The following is a 23,764-nucleotide window of genomic DNA, read 5'->3' as shown; positions in this document are numbered from 1 at the left end:
AGGTATTGATGCACATCTCTGTTGGCTTTTACATTTCACAGTAATTAGAAGGAAGAAACACACTCTAGGTTGAAAGGCTGTCCCTTCTTTTGGTTGTCCTTGTCCCTGGAAAAGCTGTCTCCCCCTCAGGGCCTTTGACCTCCTCTGGCTCTCCCTCCCATCTCAGCCTGAGCCCATAGCCCTTTCTTCAGCGCTCTCTTCTCCTCTTGTTGTGCATTAGAATGTTTGGAGTGTTCTGTGGAAAGCTGTTCCTTAAATTTTCCAGTCAGTTATGTATCTCACTCATAAACCTGTTTCTCCCCCCATGCTCTTTAATATTCTGCTTTCTTAATTATGATTGAGCTGCCTTTAAACAGCCTTTGATCGTCCAGTGTGTGAACGGCTTCAACAAGCCTCCCATAAGCCTCTTCTCCCCTGGCCTCCTTTCCATGATCCAACCCCAAATTTCCAGATACCTCCTGCTTTCTTTACGTTTGCGGTTTTTTTGTTTTGTTTTGTTTTGTTTGGCAGAGTCTGGCTCTGTCACCCAGGGTGGAGTGCACTGGCGAAATCTCGACTCACTGCAACCTGCACCTCCCGGTTTCAAGCGATTCTCCTGCCTCAGCCTCCTTAGTAGCTGGGATTACAGGTGTGGGCCACCATGCCCAGCAAATTTTTGTATTTTTAGTAGAGGCAGGGTCTCACCATGTTGGCTGGGCTGGTCTCGAACTCCTGACCTCAAGTGATCTGTCTGCCTCAGCCTCTCAAAGTGCTGGGATTGCAGGCATGAGCCACGGCACCCAGCCCCAGATACCTCCTGCTTGACCAGACCTTCTGTAAACACTTAGATCCCTCTCAAATCTAGATGCTTCTCCAACACTGGCTTCTAGATTCTCTATGAAACGTCTGCTGGCCTGCAGTATATAACCCACCTCCCAGCCTGCCAGGCACGTCGTTCAGCTGTGTGAGACAGTTTCGAGGGATCTGCACCTGTCGTGAGCACGGGCTCCACCTTCTCAAAGCATCCCACTCATCCCTGTGTGATTCTGGCAAAGCCTGCCCCAGCTTTCTTTCCTCGATGGTTGAAATAGCACACAATGCGAAAAAAACAGTGGCCTGTATTTAATACACTTGCACATGTCACAAGAATCCCTGTAGTGTCATTGAAAGCTGTCTTCTAGCATGCAAAATGATTGTCACTATGATGGAAGTTTCTAGCAATGCATTATTTCATCTGAAATTATGAGAGAAGGTAAAATGATGAACTATCAAAGTCACACTACATGTTGGCCGGCTGCCTTCTACCACTCACTCCGTCCCTCCCCAGGCTTTCTGACTTAAATTTAGATCAGATGAGACCATTGCAATGGAGAGAGTGTCCACTTTCTCATCTAAAAGCAAGCTCATGAGGAACATTAAATATGATCACAGGAACAAACATTAAGGTACCACACTAATGGACCACTTAAGAGAGAGAGAAAACTACGACCTTAGGGTTTAGGGAAAAAAAACACTCAAACAGCACAGGCTTTCAGTCTCCCCAGTCTCTCGGAGGTTGGGGGGCGATGTTTTGAGTAAAGTACAAGGGCTCCTTGAACGTGAACACGGAACCAGCGTTGCACCTGTGTTCATTCATTTTGCTCTTACAACACATTGATGTTCCTAAGTCAGATTTGTAGAAGAGGAATGAGCAGCTGCATCATGAGAACACTGTGCATGGCCAGGGGCGGTGGCTCATGCCTGTAATCCTAGCATTTAGGGAGGCCAAGGTAGGAGGATCGCTTGAATCTAGGAGTTCAAGACTAACCTGGGTGACATGGCAGATCCTGTCTCTACTAAAAATATTTTTAAAATTAGCCAGGCATAGTGGCACATGCCCCGTAGTCTCAGCTACTCAGGAGGCTGAGGTGGGAGGATCGCTTGAGCCTGGGAGGCAGAGGTTGCAGTGAGCCAAGATCACCCCCACTGCATTCCGGCCCGAGCAACGGAGCCAGGCTCAAAAACAAAAAAAAAAACAGGCCAGGCACGATGGCTCCCTCCTGTAATCCCAATCCTTTGAGAGGCTGAGGCGGGCAGATCACTTGAAGTCAGGAGTTAGAGACCAGCCTGGCCAATGTGGCAAAACCCCATCTGTAATAAAAATACAAAAATGAGCCGGGCATCGTGGTGCATGCCTGTAATTCCAGCTACTCTGGAGACTGAGGCCCAAGAATCACTTGAACCTGGCATGTGGAGGTTGCAGTGGGCGGAGAACATGCCACTGCACACCATCGTGCCTGGCCTGGTTTGTTTTTGTTTTTGTTTTTTTTTGAGCCTGGGCAACAGAACAAGACTCTGTCTCAAAGGAAGCAAAACAAAACACTGTACATGAGTGTTCCTGGGTCCAGCAGAGTGCTCGAACCAGTCAGCCCTTTCCCCTCTTTTGGGTGAGATGCGATCTTTAAAATCACTTATTCCCATATATTCCGTTTTTTGGCATTGCTGCACTGTTCTATTTGAGAGTAATAAAAGATTACCCATGTGAATTTCTTACTATTTCATGTGGAGAAATGCAGCTTTTCTAGCGGCGAGCCTTTCTTCCATTTCCCAGAGTCCGGTTACCCTCACCGCACCCCAGGTTTGCTGTAGGAGGATGAGATTCTCTACATGTAGGCGTCTTCAGAGTGAACCTGTTGCTCAGGGCCAGCAAGCCCACAGGGCTCCATGCCCACTGAGCAGGCTCGTGGAAGTCGGCACGTAGCTCAGATGTGCTGGTTTCCAGCCAAGGACATGCTTTGTGTCAGCGATACAGGGGCCTGTTGTTCTCAGTAGCAAGGGCAGAGCCGCTCCCAGGACTCCAGGTGGTGCTGGTAATGCAAGCCCTTGCACCTAGTGTGGTGTGGTCAGTATAAATTAATATCGACAGCTTCATGTTGTACTTTAATTTGAAGTACAGGAAAGGCTGCTTGCCAAACTGTATTTGTAGATCATTTAAAATTTATGCTTCATTTAAGATACAAAATACAAATGGAAATAATTACTGTGTATCCGGAAATGTCTATTCAACGTACGAGTTTATTAATTGATCCTTCTCTTCACATGTTTTACGGGCCTTGGAATACACTTTGCTGATATCACAGCGTAGGAAGATTTAACCCATGTGAATTCAACTCTGTGGCCTTGGTGAAAGGAAAGAACCATGTATTTTTCATTCACTGTGGCCCCCGATGCATGCCAATGACTTCATTTGGTGCAGGGCTGAAGAAATGGCAGTGTGTTCCAATACTTCAACAACAGCGGGGCCTCATTAAGAGACGCCAGGGTATTGAGAATGGAGTATTATATAGTGTTTTCATGGGTCTTCTAAAAGATTTTTCAGGGTTGCTGACTTCAGAATTTGGCCTCTAAGTAAGATGAGACATCCCTACTACAGTGTAAAGCCTTCATGGATCTTTATTTCTAACAGTTCATTTTTAAACTTTTGTTCCATTTCATTTTCTTTTGTCCATTTTTTGTCACCAAAAAATTATTTTAAAATGTAACGGCTTTCCTAGAATGTACAGAACAGTTTTATTCCACTAAAAAGCAGGACTTCAATAATTTAATTGAAGAATTCTAGTGAGCATTTCCAGAGCCTTTCCAAGAAGGCTATACTGTCTGACTGAGTGACTTAGCTTCTAGGACCCCGGTCCACCACACCTACAAAATGAATTTACTAAAGCATGAAGGTCACCAAATCCTCTACTATTTCTTCGTGGAGTCACCCAGCTAGTGTTTATGTTGTGCCTGCTCTGTGCGAGAGACTGTGCCACCAGTATAACCATTGGTCGCGGTTATTTTCTAGAGCTGTACTGCCCAATATCCCACGTGGCTAAGATTGAGAGTTCAGTTTCTGGATTGCTCCAGTCCCACTTCCAATGCTTTTAATAGCCACATGAAGCCAGTGAACACACGATACATCTTCCATTGTGATGGAAGTGGCAGTGCACAGCTCTGTTCTAGAGTATTTCGGTTTCCGAAATACGTGTTTAAGAAGTTTGGAAAGGAATTAGTATAGAGTACGAAGAGGGTTACATTTTTTGGTGAATATGAAGATTTAACATAATGTTAGTTCAAAAATGACCAAAGATACAAGTGTACACACCAGCCTTTTGAAGTAGCTAATATGTTAAACAGCTGTGCATAATATAGACAGAATATTCACTGTGTCCCCACTCAGCCCTGTGTTTGACACCATTTCACCTTGGCTTCTGCCTTTCTTTCCCTTCTTTGCCTATTGACATTTTTCCTGTCCTATCTTTTTTTTTTTCTTTGAGACAGAGTCTTGCTCTGTCACCAGGCTGGAGTGCAGTGGCATGATCTTGGCTCACTGCAACCTCCACCTCCCGTGTTCAAGCGATTCTCCTGCCTCACCCTCCCAAGTAGCTGAGACTACAGGCACGCGCCACCACTCCCAGCTAATTTTTGTGTTTTTTTCAATAGAGATGGGGTTTCACCATGTTGGCCAGGATGGTCTCCGTCTCTTGACCTCATGATCTGCCCACCTCGGCCTACCAAAGTGCTGGGATTACAGGCATGAGTCACTGCACCCAGCCTCCTGTCCTTTCTTTAATGCACTATTCCAGCTCTTTTTTAATGTCTTGTCAGCTTCTGCTGATTTTCATGCCTCCCTTTGCAACCTGTGACCTCTTGACTTTAATAGTATGTTTATACAGTCTTGACTGCACACTCTCTTCTGTCATAGTTGTTTACTGTGTCTCATTATCCCCAGTCCATCAGAAGTTCTTTGTACACAAAGTCCCTGAAGCTCTAGAACCACGCCCTGACATCTTGAAAGGACTTCGTAGGTGGTTATTTGGTCACTTAGCAGATGCCTGTGGGATCCTACTTCATGCAGACCACTCTCCAAGGCACAATGTGGCAAGTAAATATATTAGTCAATATTTACAGAACCAAGAGAAAGCCAGCAATAATTAACACATGAACAGTCATAAATTGTTTGGCCATTCTATTTGTTTATAAAAGCTATCATTTACCACAGAGAAGCACCAGTGAATATCAAGTTCAGATCAAGACCTTTGGGCTGAGCTTGTTTTTTTTTTTTTTTTCTTTAAAGATTACACTTCTCCCCCAAATCAAGCAGATTAACCATAGGAAGTTCCTTGCCTGCTAACACAATATAAATAGATTGCATGCAAGGGGAAGGACCTTATCAGAGCAGATTTTAGTATTTACACTAAACTCAAAAGATATGTTAACTGAGATATTTTTATTTCCTTATTTGTACTTGTGAGTGAAAAACAAAAATTGTAGCAGGAGTCCCAAGACTACAAATGGCACTTTGGCCATGGGCTTTGGAGCTGTGAGTTGAAGCACTTTATTCAGCACGTGGCTGCAGGATTGTAGCTCAGGTTCTAGACAGTGCATTCTCTTCAGGTCCCAGGAAGCAGTATCCTACCCCTGGAAGCTGCCAGGATGCACCTTCATCTATTACAGTGGTGGCGAGGCTGAGGCCAGGCATCAGAAGTGCTGAGTGCTGGGAAGCTGTGGGGCTGGATAGATAGCAGTGCCTGCTGGGAAGCACACAGCCCTGGCAGTGAGGTTGAGGCAGGGAAGCAGGGCCGCCCTGTTGGGATTCATTCGTACTACTGGCCCCTCACAGTACCGTCACGTGTGGGTGGTCGCACTTGTCCTACAGGAAGTAAACCACGACTACTCAGCTCACACAGTCAGCCTGGCACCTCCTTGGAATTCCCAAAACACTTTCCAATAAACATTGGAAAGGAAGAAAGTTTAGTTGTTAACAAAAAAATATACATTGCCTTATGCCCAAAAGCGTTGAAAGCAGGGACTCAAGCAGGTACTCGTGCAGCCCTGTTCATAGCAGCATTGTTCCCAGTAGCTGAAGGGTGGGAACCCCCTTGTCTGTCAGCAGGGATCAGCTAAATATGGCACACACATACTATGGAACATTATTCAGCCTTGGGAAGGACACCTCCTATCACACGGATGAAACTTGAGGGCATTATGCTAAATGAAATACTCCAGACACGGAAGGACAGATACTGCTTGACTCCGCTTGTAGGGGGTCTAGGGCAGTCAGATTCATAGACAGGAAGTAGAATGGTGGTTGTCAGGGGCCGAGGGGAGGGGCATGGAAAGCTGCTACTTTATGGGTAGAGTTTCAATTTTGCTAAATACAAAGAGTTCTGGAAGTTGGTTGCCCAACACCATAAATGGACTTTACATTGCTGAATTGCACACTTAGGAATGGCTAAAATGGTAAATTAGGCCAGGCATGGTAGCTTGCGGCTGTAATCCCAGCACTTTGGAAGTCCGAGGCAGGCAGATCGCTTGAGCCCAGGAGTTCAAGACCAGCCTGGGCAACACAGCAAGACCCCCATCTCTACAAAAATTTTAGAAATTAGCCGGTGGCATGCACCTGTAGTCCTAGCTACGCCGTATGCTGAGGTAGGAGTATTACTTGAGCCCCGGAGGTTGAGGCTGCAGTGAGCTGTGATCACACCACTGAACTCCAGAATGAGACCCTGGGTCACAAAAAAAGAAAAGAAGATGGTAAATTACATGTTATGTGTATTTTACTAAAATTAAAGTTCTTAAAAATATGTATTTTAGGCCAGACACAGTGGCTCACACTTGAAATCCCAGCACTTTGAGAGGCCAAGGCAGGCAGATCACCTGAGGTCAGGAGTTGGAGACCAGCCTGGCCAACATGGTGAAACCCCGTCTCTACTAAAAATACAAAAATCAGCCGGGCATGGTGGTGGGAGCCTGTAATCCCAGCTGCTCGGGAGGCTGAGGAAGGGAGAATTGCTTGACCCAGAAGGCAGAGGTTACCGTGAGCCAAGATTTTGTACCACTACACTCCCAGCCTGGGCATCAGCGAGACTCTGTCTTAAATAAATATATATATATTTATATATATATACATAAATATGTATAAATATACACACATATATACACACATATATATACACACACCCATATGTATATACATATATATACACAGACATATATATGTACACACACATATGTATATTTCTTGTAAAACATTTTCAAGTTTAGCAAATCATGCCGGGCACAGTGGCTCACGCCTGTAATCCCAACACTTTGGGAGGCCGAGGCGGGCAGATCACCTGAGGTCAGGAGTTCAAGACCAGCCTGACCAACATGGTGAAACCCTGTCTCTACTAAAAATACAAAATTAGCCGGGCGTGGTGGCACATGCCTGTAATCCCAGCCACTTGGGAGGCTGAGGCAGGATAATCGCTTGAACCCAGGAGGTGGAGGTTGCAGTCAGCTAAGATCTCACCATTCCACTCCAGCCTGGGTGACAGAGTGAGTCTCTGTATCAAAAAAGAAAATTTTAAATAACAAATCGGCCACCCACTTGCATTAATTTATTCACTAGTCATTCATTTGCTATTACTTTGCTCCCATGTGAGTTTTTTAAATTATTATCTTAACAGAAAAATCACACTCTTTATTTTTGAATTATGATCTAGAGTTCAGTAAAGAATGCATTTTTCTGTTCATTAAATGTGTTATGAGTAACAGTATCTTGTTTTGCTGTACTTCCAAGCAAAATGTAATTCTTTCAGTCCTCCCTACCATTCTCACTCCATAATAACATTACTTAAGATTTGTATAGCATGACATTTGCAACGTGCTTGCGTTTTACACTGATTCAATGTGTGCAGTACAGTGATGTATACTGAAGTATTCACATCCTCATCTTAGAAATGAGGAAACAAATTCAGGGAGGTTATATGATTTAACCACACATAAGGAGAGGCTGCATTCTCTCTGAGCCCTCCTACCTCACATAGCCACCAAGCTCCTTTGTGCAGATCCCATGGAGGGTTGGAGTGGCCGCGCTGAGGTAGGTGCAGGCCACAGACTGCATGCAACCGGAACATTGCCTGCTTCCCAGAACTGCTGTTCTACTGCCTGGGGAGCACACCCTTCTGAGAGCTGACTTCTGACAAAGCATGGTCCTTGGGCTTGCCTTGTGTCTTCTTTCCTGCAAGAAGTATCTTCCAGCGTCCCACCAACTTTTATTTCTTAAAAAGGTTGCTCCTTGCCAGGCATTGGTTGACCAGCGGAGGAGCTCATGTTAGTTTCAGTACAATGTTGGCAGCAAGCCCTTGAGTGCCCAGCAACACAGGTTGTTCATGATCTAAGATTCATGGAAAACGTCTTCTCCGCTGTTACCTGCAGCACATCAACACCTGAATTTTCTTATCAGCTTGTGTGACTATTGAACCACATGGAACCCAAGCTTAGTCAATAGGAAATATAGAAATATTCATTTGTTCAACTGTATATTGAGGGCCTTGTATATATTCCAGGGGCTGCCTCTAGGTACATAAGAGATGGTCCCAAGCCTTAAAGAGTTTATAGCCATTCTTCATTCTTCAGCTAATATGAACATTGAATCTCTTACATTAGAAGTTGCCTATGCAGAGTACACCTATAATCCCAGCAACCTGGGAGGTCAATGTGGGAAAATTGCTTGAGGCCGGGAGTTTGAGACCAGCCTGGGCAACATGGTGAGACCCCATCTCTACCAAAAATAAATTTTAGAAAAAGTTACCCTTACATTTCTCTCTCTAACCCAGCCTCAACTTTGCACTTAGGCAGTAACTCTTTGTACAACATTCCTGGCACCATATTCAGCTTTTATAGAACCCTCCAGGCAAGGACAGGTCACTGCTAAGTGAGAGAGCTCTGGTTATTATATTCTTCCTTAAACACTGCACTCAAAACAACTACTTCCTTCTAACGTTGGTCCCTTGGTTCACATTCTGCCCTCCTTTCGATTTTTCATATGGCATGGTTTACAAAAGGCCCCTTGCCCTCCAAGAGATTTCGGTGTCAGTGCGGTGCTGCTGAGTCTGTGTGACTGTTCACACACTCGGGCTCCACTCACACACCCCAAGAGTGCATGAGCTTTTGCTGGCAGCCCCTCACAGTCAGGCCCCAGTGAACCCCTGTCCTCTGAAGCTGCGGGTAGGAGCACCTCAAGGGCATCTAGATGTCAAAGAAGAGGATGCTCACATGTGCCTAAGGGTCATCCATGAAGGCTTCGTGGAGGAGGTGGCCTTTGGGATAGATCTTAGAAAGCTCAGAGAGTTTTAACAAAGGTTGGTCTTTGAAGATTACTAATCTTTTGACTTTATAAATATTTGCATGTATCTTCTCCCAGTCTGTCTCTTATTTCTTGACCTTGTTTATAATGTCTTCTTAAAACAAGTTTTAAATTTTGCTGCAGTGAAATCTATATATCATTTCCTTTATGGGTTATTCTGTTGTTACCTCGTTTAAGAAATCTTTCTCTACTTCAGGATAATAGAGTTCCCACTGTTTTCTTCCAACATTTAGAGTTAGAACTTTCAAGTTTATGCCTTTGTTCCATATTGGGTTTATTTGGAGGCCTGGTATGTGGTAGGAATCTAATTTTATTTCTCTCCAGCCAAAAGTCAGATGGTAGTCAGCCTTTCTCTGTTGATTTGTGTCACCTCTATCATATGCTATCTTGCACATGCTGAGGTGTGTTTGTGGGTTCTTTCTTCTTTGCCATTGATTAATTTGTCTATACTTGTGCCAATACCCATGGAATTTATTAGCATAGTTTTGGGGTATGATTGATAGCTAGTAGAAGAGTCCTGTTTCTTTGTTCTTCCGGTTTTGTTTATTTTTAAAGTTATCTGACTATGTATGCCAGTTATCTGACTATTTATGCCATTACCCTGTGTTAGTTCACTCTCAAGTTACTATAAAGGAATCCCTGAGACTGTTTAATGGATAAAGAAAAGTCATTTATTTTGGCTCATGGTTCTGAAGGCTGTACAAGCATGGCACCAACATCTGCTGGGCTTCTGGTGAGGGCCTCAGGAAGCTTCCACTCAGGGCAGAAGGCAAAGGGGGAGCCAGTGCATCACATGGCAAGAGCGGGAGCAAGAGAGGGGGTGGGAGGTGCTAACAAGCAGATCTCTCGAGAACTCAGAGTGAGAACTCACTCATTATCATGAGGACAGCACCAAGCCATTCATGAAGGATCCGCCCCCATGATCCAAACACCTGCCACCGGGCCCCACCTCCAACACTGAGGATTACATTTCACCGTGAGATTTGGAGGGACCAACATCCAAACCACATCAACCCTTTATTGTAAGTTTTAGAACTAATAGGCCAAGTAACCACAAATGAGCTTGGGATTTTTATTGGACTTGCATCGAACTGAGTAAGTTTCAGAGAAGTGACGTCTGTACAGTATTAAGTCTCCTCATCCACGAGCAAACTATTTTTCTCCATTGACTCAGACTCTTTTTATGTCCCTCAGTGAAAGGTTATAAGGCTTGCACCTTCATTTCTTTTTATTTGTTAGAACATTCAATATTTAAGTTCCAGACCACAGAACACCTCTACAGTAATAAAAACTGTAGTAATGAAAAACACGTTTTAAAGCAGTTTTGGGTGCTATCAGGGTTGGGAGGGGAAGAGTGCTGGCTTTTATTTATTTTCTCTTGGGTAACTCTTGTATCAACAGTATTTCATACAAATATGACATTTGCTGTTGTCAAGCGAAGTCCTTGAGGCATACCACAGGAGACTTCCCCTTGGTTCACATCTGTTCCATCAGCATTTGGTTCAGCAGTTGTTCACCAAACAGTAAATCCACTAATTGCATCATGCATGTGCTTTTTTTTTTTTTTTTTTTTTTTTTTTGAGACAGAGTTTTGCTCTGTCACCCAGGCCTGAAGTGCAGTGGCGCGATCTCGGCTCACTGCAACCTCCACCTCCCAGAGTCAAGCGATTCTCCTGCCTCAGCTTCCTGAGTAGCTGGGATTAGAGACGTGAGCTGCCACACCCAGCTGATTTTTGTATTTTCAGCAGAGACGGGGTTTCACCGTGTTGGCCACACTGATCTTGAACGCCTGACCTCAAGTGATCCGCCCACCTCAGCCTCCCAAAGTGCTGGGATTACAGGTGTGAGCCACCGCACCTGGCCACATAGGCTTTTTTACCCACAGAAAGATTGTGGATAATTTTGCCAAACGTATTTCTTAAATTTAGAATTACTTTATCTGTAGAAGATTCCTTTCCTAATGAATCATTCTTGTTTCTGAAGATCCCTTGCTGTATGCTACCAGTAGTCTGTGTCCAAGTCTTCAGTCTAACATTATGGAAATCATCTCCCCCAACACACTTATTTGCCTGTATCTAGTCTTCTCACGTTTCTTCCATGCCACATGATTTCTCATAATTTGCTAAAGTGACAGTGGGTTCAACCTCTGATTTTCCAATATGGTGTTTGATCACATCAGCATTTATGTTAAAATCTCAATCCATTACTGCTCACGAAAAAATACTTGTTTTTAGTATTGCTACTTTTTCTGTAGCAATACTGTGAACCCGTATTCAGACCCACTTAAAAACTGGCACTCACAATTTCGTTGGGAGGCTCCAGTCCTAACATATATGATTATTTAAAAATTATAGTAAACAGGCCAGGCGTGATGGCTTATGCCTGTAATCCCAGTACTTTGGGAGGCCAAGGTGGGCAGGTTGCTTGAGTCCAGGAGTTCAAGACCAGCCTGGGCAACATGGTGAAACCCAGTCTCTACAAACAAATGCAAAAAAAAAAAAGACAACAAAATTAGCTTGGAGTCGTGGTGCATCCCTGTAGTCCCAGATACTCAGGAGGCTGAGATGGGAGGATCACTTGAGCCTGGGAGGTTGAGGCTGCAGTGAGCTGAGATTGTGCCACTGCACTCCAGCCTAGGTGACAGAGTTATACTGTCTAAAAAAAAGAAAGAAAGAAAGAAAAATTATAGTAAACTACATTTTTTTAAATGCGACAATGGATAAAAATGGTTACAACTAGATAAGCTGCCTCTAAACTGCCTGAACACCTAAGGTTTATTTGCTAGTTGACATCTGATCTATTTCTGACACTGAAAATTTCATTGCTTTAGGATGCTAAAAGGGAAAAAGAGCGTTTGCTAGGAATCCTGTAGTTGCTGAGGGGGTACCCTGATAGAGAATTTTAAGCAATTACAGAAAATCTCACTAAACTTTAAAAAAAATCTTTAACCACATTAAACTTATACGATTTTGTTATAATTTGTGTTTCTCCAGCTTCCAGTTGTGGACAAGATAAGAACCATTGCCCAGGCTGTCTATGGAGCCAAAGATATTGAACTCTCTCCTGAGGCACAAGCCAAAATAGATCGTTACACTCAACAGGTAAAAGTTGTACTTTTAGGGGAAAAGAAAAAATCCACCGTAGGCTCTCAGAATACTCAACTTGACTTGAGTATTTGTACTTGTCTCACTAGCTACCCTTTGCTTAATCTATTTTATGGTTAACAAAGATGAAAGTAATATCCTCGGGATATTACTTTCGGATATATTAGACTATATTTAGAACTTTATGGTGAGAAATACATCCTCTGATCCACGCATCATTTACTTCTGTGACTATAAATGTGTCTGATATGGGTGGTATCCCTGTTTGTAGGTGATGTGTGATCTTTCATCCCTCCCACTCAGCCCAGAACGTTGAAACTATCCTTTGGAGTATAGCTGCGGAGTCAGATTTAGATGAATTGCAATGCTTCCTCTTCCTTGCAGGCCTCTTACTACCTTAAAAATGCTAGCATGGTGCCGGGGTAGGCAGATAGGAGTGCACCCTATAAAGATGGGAATATTTGGTGTTCTTCTTACATAAGCAGTTCAGTGGCTTTTTACTGAGCTTGTCCACTGAGGTTGAAGGCTCCATCATCTTCTGCCTCTAGCCACTGACAAAGGCAAGTAGGCAAGCAGCTGGGAAGGTGGCTGTGATCTGACAGCATGCGTCACCATCTAGTCCAGTGACAGTCATGATCAATCAACTCCATTCCAGGAGGCTCAGCCACCTTCACCAAAAGGACCATATGCCTCGAGTATCCCTCCTACTTTGGCGTAACCAGATAGATAGAAGTCAGAACACTTTAAGAGCCTGCTGGCTAAAGAGCTTCGTGATAGGTAGTGTGTTGACCTTTTCTTTAAAACAAATCTCCAACTCCTTATTCTTTCTTGTAAACCCATTTGAAATTTTGTTAAATGCTACCATTGCCAGCCAGGGTATTTATTCTCCTAGGTTTGGTAAAATAGTCAGCAACTCAGAAAGTTCTCACTTCTGAGAATTTTCCCTGTATGTTCTTGGCTTATCCTTTACCAAAAGGATTTCCAAGCACTGCTCCGTGCACAGGCATTGTGGTGAAATTTTCATTCATGTGCAATAAGCCAAGTAAAGTAAGGCCGTTCTCATGAGGTTGGTTTGGTTTTTTTCTTCCCATGAGTTTTTAATACTGATATTTAAGGCTATCATTTATTCTCATATTAAGTCTTTTCTGCCTTCAGTGTTACAATGTCATTTCTTTTATGAAGTAATCTGGTGACAGTTTATGGCATATTGGTTGGTTTTTGTTTGTGTCTTTTTAATATGCCTACTGACAAAATTTTTACATTAGCAAACGTCTATTAGTTCATAGAAATTACTTCAATATTTAATCATGTCTGAAATTCAAAATTCTGGCACCATTTCTGAAAGGCAGTTGTGATTGTCGCCCAGCAAAATTCTTATCAGTATAGAAGAGTGGAGATTTCAAAAAGAAAATGGCCCCAAGCCCACGTCCTCCCTGAGTTGATAAGACTCTAAGATCTTCCAAATAGTTTTAGGCTAAGTCTTATGAAAATTTCACTAAAGATTTCTTTCCCTTTATCTCTGTCTATCAAGGAAACATTGCTTAAAAGTTGTGTCAACCGGGCACGGTGCTCACACCTGTAATCCCAGCACTTTGGGAGGCCAGTGCAGGAGGGTCAGTTGAAGCCAGGAGTTTGAGACCACTCTGGGCAACATAGCAAAATCTCCATCTCTATTTTTATTTTTTTTTTAAAGTTAGTGTCAAGTATGTGGTTGCAATGAATTAGCAAAGCCTCTAAAGGAACACTATGTGCCATTTAATCAGAACCAGGCTTCGAGGACACTGTCCTTTTTGTGAGACACCACATGTGACTTCCTGCTCTTTCACCTTTGGGACTCTGGGTCAGACATAGACTTTGGTCCTTAAAAACAAGAAGCTTAAATAGTGACCTCATCTTAGTTCTTATAATGTAATCGCAGATCAAATAGCCATGATTCATAAACCAACACAAAGGGGCCCTTTGCTTCCTGGCCGACTCCAGAATGAGTGAACAACATGACTAACAGCCTCGTTGAGGAGCCTTTCTCCAGATTACCTTGCTGGGTCCCGGATATTAATAGTCCTGGAAAGTGGTTTCTACAGCCGCTGCTTTGCCTGAAAATAGCCGTGCTTTCCCCAAACATGCACATAACACTGCCTTCTCTTAAAGAGAACCTCCGAAATAAACAACAGTCACCCTTGACCTGCTAAACAGTGATCCCACGGAGATGAGTTTTTATCCTCACCTTCTTGCTTCTTCAATGAACAAGTAGTAACCGGCAGTTCCTGCATGTGCCTCAATCTGAGCCGGCATACCATTGCTGGCCGAGACTGTATAAAGTGCAAACAGAAAAACACAGGAAACTAACATCTGCGTCAGTGAACACATTTTCTTTCCTTTCTTACAGGGTTTTGGAAATTTGCCCATCTGCATGGCAAAGACCCACCTTTCTCTGTCTCACGAACCTGACAAAAAAGGTGTGCCGAGGGACTTCATCTTACCTATCAGTGATGTCCGGGCCAGCATAGGCGCTGGGTTCATTTACCCTTTGGTCGGAACGGTGAGTGAGTCACATTTTCCAAAAACCCGCCCCATTCTGCACTGCCGTGGTGCCTCAAATCGTTATGCTCCACCCACTCTTTAAAAATCATGGATGAGGGAGAATTAGGGAGTAATTAATAGTACAGTATTCGCTATTTTTCCAAACACTCTGTCTCACCTACCTTTGCCATTGTGGTTTGGGTTTTTCTTTTTTTTAGATCATGTGCTCAGGATCTTTAGAGTCATAATACTAATTTCCTTCCTAAGGCAAGTATGAACATAACTTGGGAGAATTCAGCCTGTTATTTAAACGGTAGAATGGCTTAGGACAGTGGTTGTCAACCTTTATCACACATAGCACCCAAAATGATGTACCACAGTGGCGTTTACTGTTCACACCAGACAGGATCTGCCCAGTCACCGCAAGGGCTGAGGAAAGCAGTCCTCTCGCTCTCCCACTTCCCCAGCACATCAGGTGGGAAGCTCTGGCTTAGGAAATCAGTGAATCACATGAGTTCTCATTTTTGATGTTGTTGTGATGGGATTTCGCTGCTATTGGATGATTATGCTGTTATTTTGTGTTATCTATGGGGGTAAAGGAGATGAGCAGAGAAATAAAAGCTTATCGAAGTGCTTAAAATCCATGAAGATGGGCTTCATTTGGTACAGCTACACAGTGATAACCTTCCGTTGCTACCATCTGTGGCCTAAATTCGACTTCTTGTCTTTGGGAGTGTTCCTGAATTTGATTTAGAACAAAAAAGAATTCTTACAACCTGGCAGATCCCATGGCAAGCAAAGAAAAAAATATTCTAACCCATCATTATCATCATCATTATTGCAAAGTGATCTGAGCTTAAACAGCGTACGTTATAATAATTTTTTATAATAAACCATGTGGCTTTATTGTGCAAACAAGCAATAGGTCGACAAAAAGTGCAGATTCTTACCTTGATATTTACATACTTAATCTAATACTGGACACAATGTTTTTTCAATCAGCATTTTTTTAATTCTTCCTGCATGTGAGGCACAGAGATTTTAAGATGAGCAGGTGTGAGATGCATAGGTTTGAACAGCACAGAGGTGCCTGGAGAGCACTGCGTTGGCATTCTGAATGCCCTTAGAGCGCAGGGGGTAACAGCTTATTATGCCTGGGGCAGAATTTACCCGGGATGTGGAAGGAGAAGGGATTCTTCAAAAAGGGCTCAATCTCTGAACTGGCAAAACAGTGAGTTTTGACTCAAAGGCACCAGAGTACTAATACGTGACATCCTCTCTTGGGGTGGTCCAGTGTGGCTGGAGTTGGATGAGGTGGGAAGGCTGGGGATGGGAATGGGAATGGAAATAGGATTGGGATAGCAGGACAGAGCCACATGGCCAAAGATCTTGAAGACCATCTCATGGAACTTGAATCTGATCTCGTACACACTGGGGAGCCACAGTAGGATGGGGTTTTTTTGGTTTATTTCTTGGTTTTTTGTTTTTTTGTTTTTAAATGAGGAGGAGAAGAATGTGGTCTGATGTGTATTTTAGAAAAATAGCTCTGGCAGCAATGTGGAGAACGTTTAGTGAAAAGAGAACCAGGCCCAGAGAGGTGGGTTAATTCAGCTGGGGCCAGAGGCAATGAAGGTCCGTACTTCAGCCACAGAAGTAGATATGGAGAGTGGGGGTGAATTGCAGACGTACTCTAAAAGTATCCTCCTACCGTGGGGACCGGGGGAAGGGACTGTTCTAGCTTGGTGACTCTGGCTGGTGATGCCATCGGTCACGGAAAGGACACAGGAGGAGGCAGATTTGCGGGGCCAGAAATGAGCCTGGCTTGGGTAGAGAGAGCTTGGAGGGTTAACGGGATCTAAGGAACAGTCTGTGCCTCCACTGGAAATACAGACACAGCGCTCCAAAGAAAGGGGCAGGAACGTCACCCTGGTGGGTTTCAGGATATGGGTGAAGGCAGTCGTTAAACAGGAGACACACAGGGATAGCTAGAAATCAGTGAGAAGAGAGCAAAGGAAGACATCCCTGAAACACCCATGTTAACGCAGTCGACTCCTAGCAGGGGTGCCTTCCAGGAGGTGGGAAGGAAGGAGCAGCAACATGGCAGAGAACGTCCAGAAAAATCCCACAGACACCGCTCGCAGCAGCGTTGACACAGGGAGAAGGGTCCAGATGAAATGGGTTCTGAATGACATTTTCGGGTCTACAGTTCAGATCAGTGGTTGCCAGGAGTTGGGGGAGGGGAAGTGTTTGACTGCGGAGGGGCAGGAGGGAACTTTTTGGGATAATGGAAATACCCTATGTTTTGACGTGGTAGTGAGTCCATGGCTATATACATTCTTCCAGACTCACAGACCTATACACGTGTGATGCCCAGGCTGGACTCAAACTCCTGGGCTCAAGCAATCTTCCCACCTCAGCTTCCCAAGTAGCTGTGACGACAGACTCATGCCACTGTGCCGGGCCTGTGTATAATTTAATTATACCTCAGTTAACAAAAATCAGCACTGAAGAGCTTGCTTTATATTCCTTAGAATGGCCTCAGTTGGCCGGGCGTGGTGGCTCATGCCTATAATCCCAGGACTTTGGGAGGCCGAGGCGGGCGGATCATGAGGCAGGTGAATCACGAGGTCAGGAGTTCGAGACCTGCTTGGCCAAAATGGTGAAACCCCATCTCTACTACAAATACAAAAATTAGCTGGGTGTGGTGGCTGGCGCCTATAATCCCAGCTACTTGGGAGGCTGAGGCAGGAAAATCACTTGAACCCAGGAGGCAGAGGTTGTAGTAAGCCGAGATCACGCCACTGAATTTCAGCCTGGGCAACAGAGCAACACTCCCATCTCTCAATAAATACATATATACATACATACATACATACATACATACATACATATATAGAATGGCCTCAGTGATGGCCACTTTACTTCTGAGCTTTAGTTGGTGAAGGCCTTGGCTTAGGGATAAGAGGGGGTGGCTGGACAGTGCAGGCCCAGAGAGACCGGACCATCAGGGGAGGTGAGGGGTGACGGAGGTGCCCAAACAGAACATGAAATGGTGGAGTAGCTGAGAAGGTTAGCTGCGATCACGATCTGCCCTGTCCTACCCTCTGCAGACTCTAAACCCCGCAGTAGTTCATCCAACAAATTCACTCAGCCAGTGCTGCATAAGGCACTCAGCTTGGGGCTACAGGGAGCCCCAACCTAAAGAAGCTTTCTCTGCTTCAGGCAATTTACAGCTGGTAGACGCAGATAGAAGTGAATTAGCAAAGAAAATAGTTTGATATAAAAATTGTGCATTTAACTGAAACCTGAATTCACTTCTGAGCATTTAATAGCCATTACATAAAAACCAGGGCCCGCATAGTGGCTCACATTTATAATCTGAGCACTTTTGGAAGCCAAGTAGAAGGATTGCCTCAGGCCAGGAGTTCGAGACCAGCCTGGGCAACATAGGCAGACTTCGTCTCTACTTAAACAAAAATTAGCCAGGAGTCATGGCAGGCATCTGGAGCGCCAGCTACTCAGGAGGCTGAAGTGGGAGGATTACTTGAGCCCAGGAGTTTGAGGCAATAGTGAGCTATGATGATACCGTTGCACTCCTGCCTGGGAGATAGAGTGAGACTTCCGTCTCTTAAAAAAATGAAATAAAATAATAAAAACCACAATATAATTTAAAATCTTTGGAGTCACTAAACAAACATACAATATGAATCTCCTCCCACTTCAGCTAACACCACCATATCCAACATCAGGTAACGACCGAAGTCGTTCTGGAAAATCAGAATCTGTTGCCATGGCTCATGCCTGGACACCAGGCTGTCCGCTCCTGACGTCACTCTTTGACTTATGACTTGTTAGAAAATGAATGTGTGGAATGGCCCTGGAGAAGCCGCTGCAGCTCCCTGGGTTTCCTGAAGTGAGCCCTCTGTGTCATTATCTGGTCTTCTCAGCCCTCAGCCAAGTTCCTCCTGTGGCCACACGCGGGGTCGCGGTGAGCGTCAGTGCATAGTGATGAAATCTGGAACAATCGGGTGTGGGGCATGAGGAAGGGAGTGGTGCCTGACTACAGAAGTTCCTGGAGGTCAGGAAACTGTCACTGGAGGCGGTGGCCCTAGAGGGCTGCTTTCTATGACAGAGCAGGAAGCTGCATGTGTACTGGGACACACGTACCAGAGGGGCCAGGATCTCCTAATAAGGGCTGGTATTTACTTTTACTTGACCCCATTCTGGGCCTTGCCACAGTCTGCTGAAATGCCTTGAACATTCATCACCCGTGTGGGAGACAGGATAGTAATTTCCTGCTGAGATGACTGAGGAGATGGAGAATGGGGACACCAGGGGGACTGGCTCCTGCAGGTGGGAAAATTCTAGCAAAATGAATCACTCATCTGCTTAGTCACCCAGTGTGGGCTTATTAGAGTGCTGCTGAAATACATATTCATCTATCCACTCCAGAAAGATAGTCCAAACTGAGACCTCAAGATCAGAAAGGCTCCCATTCTCCTGCAGGGTTCATTCATTTACTCAGTGAATTATTAAATGCCTACGGCACACAGGGCCATCAGCCCCGTGGCTATGAGAAAGATTCATCCCTTCCCTCACAGGCCTTGTGATAGACTCCAGTAAATAAAACCATACAGGCACAGAATGTGGCGGGCTTTATAACAAAGGCAGAAAGCCCCTCTTGTTATGTCCTCAAGGGAGGCAGAGCAGCTCCCCTCTGGCTCTAGTTGGAGAATCCCAACCCAAGCAAGTCCGTCCTTGAACAATAAACATCTCCAGCATTGCTGGCTTCGGAAGACCCCGTGGTGAGATGCTGGAGCTTTTTTCCCCTCCAGATTTTGCTTTCTAAATATTTACTTTTACTTTCCATGTTCCCTTGTGGGCCAGATTTTTTTTCCTACCATTGAATTGTTTCATCATGTTCTATTTAATTATTGCTTTAATTGACATTGGTGACCACAAATAGTAATAAATACTATTAACTGGTGTAACAGCTTCACTAGTCTATTTCACTTCCCCATGCTGTTGTAACTGAAGCACCCAGCACAAGCATTCCCAGCTCGTGGGCATCTAAGACCTTTGCGCTCATTCTTACGTGCATTGCTAGCGTTTTCCATATTCCTTTATGGTAGCCAATTTTTCCTTCCTAAAATAACTTTCTTCATTCCTAGTAAGCTTCGTATGTATTTTATGTATTCTTCCCTCTTTTTTATGACATTATATGTATTATTGGAAGCTAGGAAATAATACAAGATTCTTGACCGACATAGTACCACTTAGTACATCTTTTTGTAAGAAATAGTTTTTCTAATACAAATCTTCGACATGGGAAGAAACAAGCAAGTTGTTTTTTGAGGTTTTCCAACCCTATATTCTGCTACAAATTACCCTGTTGTGGTATGCTTCCAAAATTCTTCCAAGGCTTATGGTTTATAGTGTTCAATAAACCTAATAGTTTATAAAACTTCTCAAAAAATAATCGCATGCCAAAAATAATTTAGTAGTAGGTGGTCTTTGTCTTGTGGTCACGTTGTTTTGATATTGTCTTTAAGTTTGTATAATTTACAAGGGCTGTTTAATCAGTTGGCATAAATTTCATGACAAAAATACTAATATGTAAGCAAAGTATATGAAATGGTATTATTGAGAAGTAAATTACATTCCATATAGAAAACGACTAGAAAGACACCACCAAAACCTTAAATTAGACAGTGATATTATGAGTAGCTTTTTTTCTTCTCTTTTTCCGTATAGATCAAATTACTACATTGGGCGTCTATCACTTTTATAACATGAAAATGCAGTAAATAGGGCGATGATAAACTGCAAGTGCTTGGGGAGAATGTATAACTCAGGCCGTGGCAAGAGAGTGAGAACACACACGCAGCCTGTGGGAGTGGGCTCCGTGCCATCACCTGGCCGGTCCTGGCTGTCTTGCTGTGTTTTTGCACCTCAAAAGTTGGGACAGCGAAGAAAGGCCATAAGAGCTAGAACATTTCTATAAGAAGTGTATTCAGTATGGTTTGTCTAGCTCTGACTAATGTGTGCAAACCCCAAGATTTCACTAAGCAAATGCAAGATCGTTTTTCCCTGTTAATTTGTTCCTGGGCCCTTCTTGCTTACTGTGTTGGGGGTTGGAGAGGGGGTGAGTGACTTCTTTCTTCTCACGGTGTTTTCTCTTTTTTTTTTTTTTTTTTTTTTTTTTTGAGACAGAGTATTGCTGTGTCACCCAGGCTGGAGTGCAGTAGCATGATCTCAGCTCACTGCAACCTCCATCTTCCAGGTTCAAGTGATACTCCTGCCTCGGCCTCCCAAGTAGCTGGGACTACAGGTGCACACCACCACATCTGGCTCATTTTTTGCATTTTTCATAGAGACTGGGGTCTCAACATGTTGGCCAGGCTGGTCTCAAACTCCTCACCTCAAGTGAGCCACCACGCCCGACCGTCTTTCACAGTGTTTTTTAAAACAACAGTTGGCCTGGAGAGGTGTCCGACCAAGTTGGAATTCATAGCAGATATCCATTTGAAGTTAATTTTTGGTGTATTTGACTGTTTTCCATTGGCTTCACATTGAGGCAGTGAGAGAGACTTGAAGAACTTAGAATATGAACCCTTTTGTACTGGCAAACATGGGACATAGAGGCATGTCTTGACAGCTATTTATGACAACATTCTGGGCTGGAATATAGGGGTTAGTCAACCTGGCCGGTTTTGTAAATTAGATAGCCAGGCCACCCTCAGAGTCAGTCTGAGGGTTTAGTGGGAAGTCTGAATAAAAAGAGAAGTTAAACTTTTAAGAAAAGGGTCAAGCTTTAAAACTGGAATTGGCTTTTCAAATTTAATGAGTAAAAAGAAACCCCAAAACTGGAATTGTAATTGTGGAGAAATACAACTGATAATATTTGGAATATCACCTACAAGGAATGAAACTATCTAGAAGCATTTATATGGTAGTCAGTGCCATGTAGGGCATCTCTGGGGACATGGTGGCTCCTGGCACTGTAGAGAAAGACCATTGGTGCTTCCATCTCCCAGTCGGAGGAGAGAGGTCCACTGTGGAGGTCCCAGCAGCTTAGGGCCTGCCCCCATGTGGTTACCTCTGCGCGGTTTCCTTCCCTCTGTCTTCCTGTAACTCCTTCACTTTGGCCCCCGTGCCCTTTATGGGCAGAGGGTGACAGGAGTCACTGCATGGGTACATTCTCTTTTTTTTTTTTGAGACGGAGTCTCACTGTGTCACCTGGGCTGGAGTGCAATGGCGCGATCTCAGCTCACTGCAAACTCCATCTCCCGGGTTCAAGCGATTCCCCTGCCTCAGCCTCCCAAGCAGCTGGGATTACAGGCGGCCGCCACTACACCCAGCTAATTGTTTGTGTTTTTAGTAGAGACAGGGTTTCACCATGTTGTTCAGGCTGGTCTCAAACTCCCGACCTCATGGTTCACCCGCCTCGGCCTCCCAAAGTGCTGGGATTACAGGCGTGAGCCACCGCGCCCGGCCAAGTACATGCTTTTTTTCCTCCTGTGGGGATTGGCCTGGGCTGTACCTGTCTCATGTTGGAAGCCTGCGCAGGGACCAGGCCCTAGAAGACCAGCAGTTTATTTAACTGGGTTGGCCTTTGTCCCCACTCCCTGTGACCCGGTCCTACCACATCTTTACCCAGGTGCACCACTGACATCATCGCTCGGCTGGACTCGGGAAAGCAGGAAACTGCGGGAGCGTGTTTGGGGCATCAGTGATGTCACCCGCTACGAATGCCGGGTGGGGTTACTGGACTGAGGGCCATGAGAAAAGCAAGCTGTGGCCCCGCCCCGTGGACTCACTGCCATTCTGTTCTTTCTCACGTTTCAGTTCAGCTCGCTTTGTTTTCCGTCCCCCTCGCTTTGTTTTCCGTCCCCCTCCCTCTGCTGTAAAAGTATGTACTGAGTGTTTTGTTTCCTGCTGGATCTGATTCAGGTCGGTGATGAAGTTCTTTGCAAGCCCAGTGGGGAGGTGTTTCCTCCCCTTTGTACCGACCCTACTTAGGGTTATACACTTGCTTCACTCGGTTAGGCATGGAGGAGAATTCATTCAGACCTCATAGGTTTAAATCAAATGCATGACCCTTCACATTTTCCAGAGATTTACGGCCAGTTACAGTGAGACAATTAAACATTCACCTCCGAAGCTGCCCTTGGAGATGTGTAAGCAGTAATGTAGTCTTGCGCTCCCCATGATGTGAGAGCGTGCGGAACGCCACTCCCCACAGCAGGTCCGCCAGGACCTCCGCAGGCAGCATCTTGCCTACAAAATCACCCATCCCTTTTTCCCCCCTCATTCTCCACTTTCCCTGCTTTTCTACTCCCACACCCACAAATAAACAAAGAAACTTTGAGCTTATTTTACAAACGTCTTTGAAATGGCCCTCCTCTCTCCGATGCTCCTGGGCCCTGGTTTGGCCCCATCTGTGCAATCTCTCTTATGAGTGTGAAATAAGCCAGGTTTGGCTCGTGCTCTGCCCATGAGCTTGCCCTCCCCATGAGCCTGCCCTCCCCGTCTGGCCTCACTTTATTTGTGTCCCTGTGTCCTTTGTCTCCGATCCTGGGATCCTGGTGGTTTCCTCCTCCCTGCCCAGCTTAGGTCCTTTTCCCCAGGGTTCTTCCCTATCTCTACATCAAAATTTCCTGCTCTCTCCCAAATATGCATTTCCCTAGCCCGGGCATCCACTGCTTCCTCTCATCCCTGCAGCAGGCTGCCCAGTGGTGGTGTGGCCATGCCTTCTTCCACAACCCAGGGAAAGCTACATGTGTGTCTGTCCCATAGGGAAGGAGTCATCCCTGTTTTCTCAGTGTGGCGTGTTCAGGGGGAAGGAAAGTGACCGGCGTCGTTCTCAATTTCCAGAAACTGTTTATCATATTGACAAGAAGAAGAAAGCTTTGTGACTCATGAGAATGATGTTTTCCTCTCTGGTACATAAGGTTATCTAGGTCCAATCCATTTGTGTAGGGGATCTTCTCCCCTCTAGTGTGATGTA

General features: G+C 44.7%; 1 protein-coding gene across 3 annotated transcripts in view; it reads left to right on the top strand.

Moving 5' to 3' along the window:
* MTHFD1L (methylenetetrahydrofolate dehydrogenase (NADP+ dependent) 1 like) overlaps positions 1-23,764 on the top strand; it is a 232,082-nt gene that overhangs the window by 155,523 nt on the left and 52,795 nt on the right. For all 3 annotated transcript variants that reach the window (XM_050786245.1, XM_050786246.1, XM_050786247.1), the window contains exons 25-26: positions 12,124-12,231; positions 14,621-14,773. In XM_050786245.1, the coding sequence (XP_050642202.1) occupies positions 12,124-12,231; positions 14,621-14,773 (261 nt within the window). The remainder of the gene's footprint in view (positions 1-12,123; positions 12,232-14,620; positions 14,774-23,764) is intronic.

The sequence above is a fragment of the Macaca thibetana genome, chromosome 4 (genome assembly GCF_024542745.1).
Source record: "Macaca thibetana thibetana isolate TM-01 chromosome 4, ASM2454274v1, whole genome shotgun sequence".
NCBI classification, from domain to species: Eukaryota; Metazoa; Chordata; class Mammalia; order Primates; family Cercopithecidae; genus Macaca; species Macaca thibetana.
This window is presented reverse-complemented; position numbering and strand designations above follow the sequence as displayed.